At 38.2% G+C, this 12,566-nt stretch overlaps 1 protein-coding gene across 3 annotated transcripts in view; it reads right to left on the bottom strand.

The window, feature by feature from the left end:
- Rbbp6 (RB binding protein 6, ubiquitin ligase) overlaps positions 1-12,566 on the bottom strand; it is a 32,183-nt gene that overhangs the window by 7,828 nt on the left and 11,789 nt on the right. For 2 of the 3 annotated variants that reach the window (XM_087559764.1, XM_087559772.1), the window contains exons 4-13: positions 11,274-11,318; positions 9,263-9,351; positions 9,048-9,147; positions 8,566-8,705; positions 5,580-5,752; positions 4,467-4,570; positions 4,002-4,339; positions 2,309-2,405; positions 2,101-2,179; positions 1,954-2,008 (exon numbers count right to left, since the gene is read on the bottom strand). In XM_087559764.1, the coding sequence (XP_087415890.1) occupies positions 1,954-2,008; positions 2,101-2,179; positions 2,309-2,405; positions 4,002-4,339; positions 4,467-4,570; positions 5,580-5,752; positions 8,566-8,705; positions 9,048-9,147; positions 9,263-9,351; positions 11,274-11,318 (1,220 nt within the window). 3 annotated transcript variants of the gene reach the window in all.

Below are 12,566 nucleotides of genomic sequence, written 5' to 3'. Positions count from 1 at the left end.
TTTTTTTTTTCTTTCTGGTTTTGTGTTTTTATTGGGGTTTATTATAGGCAGGAGGAACTGCCACCATAAAGTATGCCCCTCCCACCAAGCAGGTCCGTTCTAATCCTCCTCCTGTGCCTTCTGCGACTTTTTCTTTTTCTTTGTGCGGCTCTTTGTGCAGCTTGCAGCAGCCTCAGGCTCCTCAGAGAATTCCCTTTTCTTCTGAGGGGCATATGCTTTCTAATGATATGTTCTACTAGCCTCTCATCAGTCTATTTTCTCTACAAGAAATTTGGTTTATCTTTTCAAACAAAAGAAAACAAAATTTAGTATGTAAGCTTCATAGAAATGTCTATGTAACTCATAGAAATAAATCAGAATATTAATTTAAAAAATACTTGAATTTATGTGTATGAGCATTCTGCCTACATGTATGTCTGTGTACCAGGTCCATGCAAATGGTAGCTGCAGAGTTTCGGAGAGGGCATTAGATACCTTAGAGCTGAGATAAAGACAGTTGTGGGTGCTGGGAACCAAATCCAGGTCCTCTTGGAGATGAAATGCTCTTAATTACTTAGTCATCTCTCCAGACCAAATCTAATAATTTTTAATGCCATAAAGCATCAGCAAAGTCACATCCTATAGATTTTAATAACTATTAACAAGTCAGAAAAAAATGAGATTAATGTGGTAGACATTAATCTTACAATGTTTTTATTTACTAAACTGAATTTTGATCATCCAAATTAAGACAGAAAGAGTTCAACTGTTTAAAAAAGTGAAGAATCTAGAAAATTTAAATATGGGATCAATTTACTAATTTGAGGTCCAATCAAGATCCAAATGTACTAAATGCAGAAAAGAGCTTAAAAATTTGTTATTTCATTGTTTTGGAAAAGAATTGCAATGTGACCTCTGAAATGGGTTTAAAGTTCATGAGCCCATTTATTGTGGACTTTTGAGATTTTTCAGATAGCAATCTGAAATATTTGTAGACCGCATAAAAGTACTGGAAGAAATAAGAAAATGGTGTTGTGAACACATAAAGTGTGATTAAAAGTCTATTTAATTGTTTCTTTTGAAACCACAAAACATCTAAAGTTAAAATTTATTGAGCTCCATAGACAATACACAGCACCATCTGGTCAAGAGAAGTCAAGATGCAGCATCAGATCAAGACTGGATAAGATTGATCATTATGCACACAGTGCCACTGTGACTCTGAAGGTGGCTTCTGTTGGGAAAGGCTACACAGTACGCACCTAAGACTGCTGCTGCTCTCTATATGCAGCTTGCCTTTGCTCAACTGGCTATCAGATACTTTCACCATATAGAACCAACTATGTTACTAGGGGAAGGTCAGTCAATACACTGGGGAGTCAAAAATGATGGGCGGTAGCAAAGCTCCAGAGCAGAATATGTTCCTAACTTAGGTATTCCCTGTGCTGAAGCCCTGCACTCAATTCCTAGTAACACACACCATACACACATCCATATATACAAACACACATCCACACACAGACTTATGTGTACATTTTCTCTTGTATAAATTTGTCTCCAACCAAGCTTTTCAAACAGCATTATTTTCAGAAAATAATTCAACATATAAATCTGAATTTGTGTTCTAAAAACTATCTACTAGGACTGGAGAGATGGCTCAGTGGTTAAGAGCACTAACTGCTCTTCCAGAGGTCCTGAGTTCAAATCCCAACAACCACATAGTGGGGGTCACAACCATCTGTAATGGAATCTGATGCCCTCCCTCTTCTGGTGTGCGTCTGAAGTCAGCTGCAGTGTACTCATATAAATAAAAATAAATAAATCTTAAAAGACAAAAACAAAAACAACCCTGTACTAATTTGGCATATTTAAAGAGGTTTACAATAAAAAGCATTCAGCAAGAGCCTGTCGGATATGAAGTTGCCACATTTTAGTTCAAAGGCAAGTATCTGAGGTTATTTTGAATATACTTACTGTTCCCAACCTGGTCGACCACCACCTGGACGAGCAGCATTTATTCTTACTGGACCTTATAAACAAAACAAAAATGATGAATAAGAAATTCAATGCTATTTATTTCCTAAAGGGAAAAAGATCCAAATCAAAATTAATTTTACTCACCAGTTGTGGGTATTAACTGTCCATGCAATAATGACTGTCCCAACAAAGATGGAGTCCCAAGGACTGGCACCTGGTAACCCTTTAGGAATAAGCACATACACACAAAACAAGAATAGTTAAAGTTTTAAAAAGTCAAAGCAAAAATGAAAAAAAAAATGTATATTGTTAAAAAAAAACAACCCTCCATTATAAAGGCAGTACAGTCTACCTTTTCTTCCATAAGAGCAGTAATAGCAATTGAGGACGCTCCCTTTGAGTGTTCTGATGCAAGGGCGGCAGCTGGTAATAGTTTATTATCAGAATCCCTAGAAAACAGTGTAACATAAGAAAACGTCACCATAGTGGATGATGATGAGTAAAATGACAACTATCAGTAATACTGCTTATCTATTATATCTATACCCAGCATATGAGTTAGTGATAATGATTGTATATGAGGAAAGTCAAAGGCCTGGGCCGGTAAAGAGCTCTCTGTGCATAACATAAGCGGTGGGCCAGCGAGATGCTTTAGGAGGAGGCATTCCATGAGACCTAACAACAGAAACTTGACCCTCAAAACCCTACAAGATGGCACTAGAGAATCAAGTCCCTATAGTTGTCCTCTATCTCTACCCACATAGCTGGGGTTGCCACACTCCTGCATATACACTAAAAAAAGATGGAATTGCCTGAAAAAAATACTACATACGATAATATGATAGAAAAATAAGTGCAGAAATATAAAACTTCAAAATACTGCTACTCTTTAATATAGTTTCTCATGTTGTGACCTCCAAACATAAAATTATTTGTTAATCCTTCCTAAGTATAATTTTGCTTCTGTTATGAATCATAATGCAAATAACTGTGTTTTCCAGTGGTCTTAGGCAACCTGTGAAGGGTCAGTCAACTTCCAAAGAGGTTTCAACCCACAAGTTAAGAACCAATCACTGCTCTAAGAGCAGTCTTTGTATTATTTCCTTTACTGATTAAATAAAGGCTAAACTCGAACAGTGGGTATTTTTATATATGTAAAGGTTTCACCTTTAAAATTTTCTTTCAGTATCTATGAAACAAAACCTGACACCTGTGTTTTGTTAGATTTTTATGTAAATGACTGCTCTATCTGCATGTACACCTGCACGCCAGAAGAGGGCATCAGATCCCAGGCTACATGGTTGTGAGCTACCATGTGGTTGCCTGAAAATTGAACTCAGAACCTCTGGAAGAACAGACAATACTCTTAACTACCGAGCCATCTTTCCAGTCCCCAAAGCTGGCTAGTTGTTAAGAGAATGCATGTGTTAGTGGACCACAAAATCCACTGTTGCTTTCAGGAGGTCACCACAACTTATTCTTTCTTTCTTCCCATCCCCCTTCCCTATGGTCTTTCTAGATATGATTTTTCTGTGAAGCCCTGGCTGTTCTGGAAGTCAGAAATCCTCCCGCCTTTTCTTCCTGAGTCGTGGGATTGAACACATATGCCGCCACTGCTAGGCTAAAATTTTGTATTTTAGTAAGCACAGGGGTCCATTAAAGAAGGTGATACTTTAGGGGCTGGAGAGATAGATCAGAGGTTAAGAGCATCACTTGCTGTCCTAGGACCCAGGCTTTATTCCCAGCACTCATATAACAAACAGCTCACAATCATCTGTAACTCAGTTCTAATTAAGGGTTCCAACACCCGCCTTTGCAACTGCAGACATAAATGCAGACAAAACACCCATACATATAAAAATAATAAAATTAGAAAAAAAAAAAACGACTTTTAACTTAGCAACCAGGAAGGAGGCAGGCAGAGGTAAATCTCTGAATTTAGAGGCCAGATTGGGTCTACATAGTGAGACTGTACCTCAAAAATAATAACTATTATCAAAGGAAAATCCTTTTGTTTTCAATAATAAGACATATAGTAGACTTACCGAAAAGGCCCATCGGATTTTTCTGAGTGGACTGATATAGATACTGTTGCAGTTATATCAGGCACTGGAGCTGGGGCAGAAGATGGGTTGCCAGGCACGGAAGGAGCCAAGGAGGATGGATTTGAAGTTAATGAAGATATAGAGGGAGTTGAGTGAGCTGAGGAAGATGTCACTGGAATCATCAGAGGATCCTGCTGTCTTGATATGGGAGATCTCATCAGAGGTTGCAGGTTCCGCTGAATGAGTGGTCTTGGCGCTGATATTGGAGGTGGGGGTGGAGGTAACTGTTTTCGTAGTCTTTTTGTATAGCCAGTTTCATTTTTGAAGTTATTAACAGCCTATTATAGACATCAAACACAAAAATGCAGAATAAATAACGTATCACTCATTTCAATGAGTTCAATCGGTAAAAATGTTAAAGATATTTTTTTGTGTAAAAAAAAAAAAAAACAGTATAAAAGCTACCTGTCGTAAAAACTTGTTGGCAATTAAAGCATCAGGAGAAACATCATTTTGATGACATGTTGGACATGTATGCTCATCTGACTCCAGGAGTGCTGTCCTTATACCTATGTATGATAAGATGTTAAACATGAACTGGCACAGTAGCAACTTGGTGTTGACATAATGAATTAATGATACCTCCCAGGCCTAAACCATGAGATTGTCTCAAAAACAAACAAACAAAAAAAGTAACTTTATCGACATGATTGTGAGCTACTATGTGGTACTTGGAACTGAACTTGGGTCTGCTGAAACATCGGCCAGCACTTAATAGATGAGCCATCTCTCCAGTCCCAAACAGTTTTTTTTTTTCTTTTTTCTTTTTTCTGGAGCTGGGGACCGAACCCAGGGCCTTGGGCTTTCTAGGCAAGTGCTCTACCACTGAGCTAAATCCCCAACCCCTCAAACAGTTTTGAGACAAGGTCTCACGGTGTAACCCAGGCTGGCCTTGAACTCACAGATTTCCTTCTGACTCTACCTCCAAGTTAAATAAAAAAAAAAAAAAAAATGCCACCATATATGGACCTCAAACAAATGTTTAAACAGGTATAAAATGTATTATATCAAATACTCATTTTTATTTAGATAAAATTTTAAATCATTATAAATCAAAATATTATACAAAGAAAATAGAACTAGGTCTAAAAAGGAGTGACAAATTCTTTAGTTTTTAGTTTACTACTCTTACAGAGGACTGGGATTCAGTTTCTAGAACCTACATGACAGCTCGCCCATATCCTGCTCTGTGGCTTCTAAGTCACCACACACACACAGTACAGAGAAATACATGCAGGCAAAACAACCTCTCCTGTGTGTGTGTGTGTGTGTGTGTGTGTGTGTGTGTGTGTGTGTGTGTGTGTGTGTGCGCCTGTCTGTCTCTCTCTCTCACACACACACACGTAAGGATCTTGTTAAAAGTCAGGGCATATATTAAACTAAGGGTGGCTTAAGCTAGCTTAAGCTAAAAAATAAGTAAGTTAACAAAGGTAAAAAAGACCAGTTATTAAAATCAATCAACCATCCATCCACCCAAACATGAAATACACATCTTTACAAGGATTTGCAATCTCTTACACTCATCACAGTAACTGTTTCCACAGCAGGGAATGACAACGGCATCAGTCATAATGTCTTTGCAGATGAGGCACAAGAGCTCATCTGGGATAGGATCATCTTCTTCTGAAGATGACGATGGCTCCTCTGGTAAGAAGGGTGGTTTCTCTTTCTTCCCAATTGCATAGGCCTCTCTGGAAAAGAGTTCCGGCATTTAAGACTGTCAGAAGGTAAAGGAGTCGTGCTCTATGCTCAGTACACTGTATCATAACAGCAACACATGATTTCAGTACAATGACTGTGTAGACCAACATGTCTTTCGATGCTAGAGGGCAGTTATAGCTATACTATAGACACAGAACAGAATCACAAGTAATTAAAAGTAAAGAATACTTAAAAGAAACTAAAAGGATCTTAGAATTCTTAACTCTAGGAAGTAAAGGCCAGGGATACATGTTAGGTTACCAGTATTTCTATGTGCCAGACATAGACAGAATTTGAACTAAGAGAATACCCTAAATCAAGTTTTCCTTTACCAAGTGTTTCTTTAAAAAAACCAAACAAAGAAACAAAAAGACCAAAAACACCTTTGCCCACATTCTAGCATTCTGTAACAGCCATGCAGACACCAAACTATGTCCCATGTATTATCTATGACCAGGCCCTCAACCTGACTATATGATATGCTTGTAACTACTTTAAAAGATTAGTCTACTTAAGTCAATTAAACATGATTTAATCATCATAATGCATTACACAAATATGAAAGAACACATCATTACACATTCTGGGTCCAGTGTTTTTGTAGAAATGATTTTTCTGGTGGTGGGAATTAAATATATCTAAGAACACACACAGAGTTACTCTGAGACTTGCCTCTGCTGCTTCTACAACCCCCCCTCCCCCCCACTTCTCCATACTCCAAGTTGTAAAGCATAGGAATTCTTAGAAAGGAACCTTTGTCTCATTTAGGAACATGCTGTGCTCATCTCAGGGCTGAAATGAACAGTCTCGGCTGGATGGAGGAGGGTACCTTAGGTGTGTTATTTGTGTTGCAGCTGCTCCATAGACATCACCACGATTCCACAAATAAGTATCAATTTGCTTATGCCCCATTGTTCCCAATTTGTGAAAGAGGAGTCTCCCACTGCCCAAGAGAAAAGAAAAAAGGGAAAAACAAAAAGGAGGGAGGGGAAGAAAACAGAGGATAGAAAAAGAAACAGAAGAAGAGTCTGAGTTGCTTATCAGTGGTGTCAGTGGAAAGAGTGAATGTTTCATTTAAAATATTTGGGCTCCCATCTCTCCCCAGTATAGGCCGTGTGTCTAACACAAATGGGCTTTTCTCCCCCAGAACTCAAAAGCAATGAATTATTATTAGTTAGGGTTCACAGGTGATGCTAACTTTTCCAACACAAACTTCTATTCTTTAAGAACTTTTACATAATATAGATGAAGCAGTCTGCTCTTAAATTGACTGCAAAAATCAATTGCAATTTAAAATTGTTCCATAGCGTTAATGACATGTCTCTGAATTAGACAGGTAGAGCATAACAACAGACTGCTATAAGATGAACCACAGAAAACTCAGGATGGTGGCTGATGAAAGCAGGAGTGAGCAGAGCCTGTGAGTGGGGCTGGAGTGGAGGAACAATCATTCTTATTTGAAAGCATCTGAATATTAGAGTACACATACATCCCTAAATGCTCCATGTGTTCATACAACCCCGCCTGCTCACCACACTACGCCTCAACAGTCGTGTGCAAAGCCCAGGAGCTGACCTCTCACTTAGAACATGGATACCCAGCCTCTGAAGTGGGGTTACTCAAAGGATGTCCTAAGATCTCAACTTTGTGATCCTCTGCAAGGCTAGCTGAACAACGCAGAATCAGGATCTTATCACAATTTCTAAATAAAAACTGGAGGTTCATAGCCTAGAATCTAGAATCACAACGTAGAGGAACACTTAAAATCTACCTGTGTGTTCAAGCTGTATGGAGAGGATAGTAAAGACGGCAGCCAACCTCATTCCTAAGAGCAGCCCTTTAGAACACTAGAACACCAACTGAATCAAACTGCCAGACTTTCCTGTTTATTCCTTTGTTACATACTGCCTTACAAGGAGCCTAACAAAATGGCTCAGCAGGTAAACTGTTTGCCAGACTTCCTGTAAAGTTACAAGAGAACCAACTCCACAAAGGGGCGCACGCTCTCTCTCTCTCTCTCACACACATACACACACATACACAGACACACACACACCACACACACCACACACACACAACCCTACTAAGAAGGAAAAAAAACTGGCTTAAAAATACAGTCTGAAGGCATATTAGAAATAGGCTCTAAGACTGGTCTGGTGGTACATATACGTTAACACCAACAATAGAAGGAAGGTCGAGGAACACAATTTGAGACTATCTTGTACTCCAAAGACTTGTTTCAAAAAGAAAAGAAAAAGAAAAGAAAAAGAAAGAACACTAAGGCATTGTACAGAGCTGGCTGACCCAGTAGTTTGTGAACTAAGTCAGAGCGTAACTGAAGATGACGTGGTATAGCTAAACCTAGCCAGAGTCTTGGCATTTCAGCCCTGCCTGGCACTTACACTGCCTTGGTATCTCACTGCACTTTCACTCCTAAACGTTTGTTTCTCACAGTGATTACATGTTTTATTCACTTAGGAAATGGAAACAGCTTATGTTAAGATAATGTAGGAGCATGTATGAGAATGAGGAAGAAAGAAATGACAGAAAGAAAAAAAATCAGAAGACTACAAGGGAAGTGGCACTCACTAATGACAAAAATCCCCAAATTCATTTGAAATTTGCATAAATGGAGCAGACTGCAGCCTCTCAGAATTAACACAGACATGTAACATGTGGAGATGAACAATTCTGGAATGGAAACTTCCCAAGGAAACCAAGTAGCCAAGAATTAGCCCAAGTGTGAAACACTATACCCTGGGACTGCCTGGTCCCCACAGGTCACAGCTAGCTGCATACTTACGCGTCTATAGTCGGTATTGCGTATTTTCCAGTGTTCGTAAGCATTGCGCCTTTCATGTTAGGATCTTTCACTTCCATCATAAAACTTCTAGGAATTCCAGTGCTCTTTTTGATCCTAGGACCAGATTCAAAGTTCTTATCCTATATGGAGGAAGCAAGAGGAAAGGAAGACAAAACAATCTTAGTAATGTCTGTGCACACCTCACACAGTGCTTCTCACTGACTTTGACTTGTATGCCTCATACACAGGAACTCAGTTCTCAGAATTGCCATGTGAGCTAAGTACTAATCGCCTCTATTTCAGAGAAAATGAGACTTAGGGACAAGGAACATGCTCTATTCAACAAGACAGCCTTGGACCTGGCAGCCTGGACTCCAGAAGTTGTGCTCATCTACCAGACTAAAGGGGAGCTTGACCATGGTAAGTACAGTTAAGAGATGACTCTAAGAATAACAACACATCAGTTTCTACATGGAACTTACCCCGTTTGTTGGGCAATTCTTAATATAATGACCAGGTTTACCACAACGAAAACAGGTATAAGACGGAGGTGGCGGGCCTACTAGAGTTTTCTTCATGTAACTGAAAAGGAAAAATAATTCGTATGTACACAGACGCTTAGGAAAATAATGCTTCTGATTGTGGGGGCAGAAACACCCCAAAGTTCCTACTAACATAAAAATATTTATAAACTTACTTGATTGGGTCGTATTCATGGCCAGATTGCGACATCATTGCTTTAATTTTGTCTTCCTCAGAAGCATTGGCTTCAGCCAGATTGGCAGTCTGTTTAACAGGTAATTATTTGACACACACATTAGAAACACATTAAGACCACACAGCAAAGACAACACACGCATTCTACACAGAGCAGCATCTATCTAAGTGGGCTGTGCTCAATAGTAGGCACTGGGCATTCTGACATCACTCTATGTTGTCCAGGGGAGCAAGGGAGGCTGCACAAGTCCTTCTTGGGGGACTCAAACCTTAGACCTTGTCTGTACCTTACATTAAAGGCCAGGTGAGATTAAGGCAAAAGAGAAAACACATGTCAAATATTTAAAAGATTTCAAGTATCACAGCACTGAGATTATAATTTACATTTAGAACTTGGAAGGTAGGGGTGAGGTAAATAACATTACTACACACTACAAGGCTTTTTGGTTAGTGGTGTCTGATTGTACATTAAGTTCAAAGGTATGCATTAAGCATTCAAAAATTTAAACTATGGATAAGCCTTATGAACTTTTATTTTTAATAAATATAAGTCTGGATATAAACAGGGTCTAAGGGAGTGATTTTCTAGTAACCTGGATATTCAAGCATCTACTGCTCATACCAGCCACTCACTCACTCGGGTTTATCTTTACATTCATCCACAAAACAAGCAACCAGTTTTAACATTTTATTGTAATTTTAAATACACAGAATGCTTAATAGTAACAGAACTTGGAACAACATTAACATTTACAGAAAACTGATTACAGATGTTCAACTAATTTGTTTGAACCTAAACATTATTTTACAAATAGATTAAAAAAAAAAAAGAACCCAAACTTCCAAACCTTCCCGACTCCTCCCAGCCAATTAACAATAGTAGAAAAGAACGACACTCAACCCTTACAACACATAAAATAGCATCTACTATAAGCTGCCAAAGAGGTGACCTCTGTGCTAAACCACTTTACACTAGAAAATGGTAAGATGGCTCATCCACACTATTTAAGATCATTAATTTTGGTGTTTAGTTTTCTTAGGACTAGAGCTTAAGTAGCAATTTGTTATCAGGACATCTTTTAAGGATACATCCTAGAAAAAAGAACCCATGACTAAGTCAAGGATAAGACAGGGATATCACTAAAAGATAACGTCCCATTTTCTTTTCTGAAGTTGGCTATTAAATTGGACTTTACATTTCTTGATAGTAGGGGGAAAAAAGATTTTTGGGAATCCTTTTGAGCCCTCAATTCTACCTGTCCTGTTCTTCTAAAGACACATTCTACAATCTAAAATATAGTCTTAAAAAAAAGAAAAAAGGATCCACCACTCGTGCTTTCAGCACACAGAAGATACACAGTATGGAGCATAAGTGCAAGCAACCTTGTCAAACAACATGGTGTATACAGTGATTGAAGGAGGTAACAAAGTGACCCTCTGCCAAACATACACACTCATATTCCTGCAAACAGCTTCATAAGTATACACAATTCACGTAGTCTGTGTTCAAACAAATTAGGTTGTTTAAATTGTTCTAATGCAGACAGACTACAAGTCTAAAGCATAAAGAAACAACTGTACCACATTTAAAATATTGACCTTGGTGGGATCAATTAAAAATTTCAAGAATTAAGCACGATCGTCCATGTAAAGGAAATCTTCTGTTTTGGCTATTTTAAAAGAAGTCCACATAATTCACAGCCAAAACCAGGGAATTCCTCCAGAATTATGTTAGTTTCCAGTGTCTAATTAAACAAAATGGTGTAAGGGGGGGAAAATGGTTAAGTGTAGCTTCTTGTGTTTCTTCAGTCTTGAAGATGAACCTTATCCAGGGGCTGACCAAGTTATCCCCTCTATCTTCTCAGGCCAGCACGGCCGTAACAATATGTACAATGCATTCACAAAATAATCCTCCCCCACCCATCTTTTAAAAAAAGTTTCACATGTTTAAAATGTTATAAAGACTTATATTTTCAAGAATATATATATACCTTTGTAAGCTGGGCCAGAGAAATAGACGCAGAAGAGTCATCAATCTGTTCACAAAAAATTAAACACACATTCAAGTTCCACACTGAAAACAACTGAAAGTGATTATTTAGCCCCTAAAGTCACTTAATGTCAAATACTGGGCATTTTCTTACTTCTCTTAAGACTGTTAAATTTTGTTTGAAACCTGAAAATATGCTCAAGCTATTTTATCTTTTGTTTACACTTCATACCTAGTTTAAAAGGCTGTGTACGATGTATGGAGGACTTAAAACAGTGAAAACTTGGGGGACGATACGAACCCCATGTCTTTCTATGATCTCTAAAATTTGATAATGCTCACAACAATGTACAGTGCAAGAGAATTTTTTTTAAATAATCTTATTTTTTTCTGTAATTGTAAAAACAAGCAGCTCTTTAGGACCCAGGTCATTGCTATGAAGGTAACATCTCCCAGGCAATCCCTACTGTTTTCCGTTTTCAACATTAACTGCTCAGTCTGTCTGTCTCCCTATCCAAGAGTAACAATAGCTCCTCTTGTCAAGAAACCACAGGTTTCTTTATCAAGGCAAAAGACTGCTAAGCGAACTCCACCCCCAAACACAGACCCCCAAAGAAAGAAAAAGGAAAAACAGAAAAGAAACCAAAAAGGTAACCTGGGAAAACATCAAAGAGCTGTCATACACAATGATAGATTTTAGTATTCGGAGAAGTCAATTGGGCAAGAATATATTAAGGACACAAGAGGGCTTTTAAAATGTATTTTAAGATGTTAATATTTTTAAAGCTCCTTCACTTGATCTCATTAAATGATTTTTTTAAGGTGCTTATCTGCAAAGGCATTTTTAGTAATTTTTAACTTCTGGATAAAATATCCCTAAATCTACTTATTTAGTGTCTTATTCAATGTTATAAGCTTCTCATGTTACTGGTGAGAATTCTTTGGAATGGACAGACTCAATAGGATATCTGTCTCAAAGAAAATGTTTTCAAATAGCCTTCTATAACACAAAAACTGAAATGCAACAAGATTCATTATGAAGTCCTTTGCCAATATCCACTCTAGAACAAATTCAATAAATGCAGGAATTGTATTAGCTAAATTTAAGATGCATCTTAGCTAGCCATGGTGGTACCTGCCTATGAAGCTGAAGCAAGAGAACCATAAGTTCCAGAGCTGGGCTACAGAGTGGGCTTGAGGTCAGCATGACCTACGTGGCAAGACTCTGCCTCAAAATAAATCTTACAGATGTCTGGGTTCAGTCTGATGAGTATTATTACTGGGATGTTTATTT

The sequence above is a fragment of the Rattus norvegicus genome, chromosome 1 (genome assembly GCF_021556685.1).
Source record: "Rattus norvegicus strain SHRSP/BbbUtx chromosome 1, alternate assembly SHRSP_T2T, whole genome shotgun sequence".
In the NCBI taxonomy this organism is placed as follows: Eukaryota; Metazoa; Chordata; class Mammalia; order Rodentia; family Muridae; genus Rattus; species Rattus norvegicus.
This window is presented reverse-complemented; position numbering and strand designations above follow the sequence as displayed.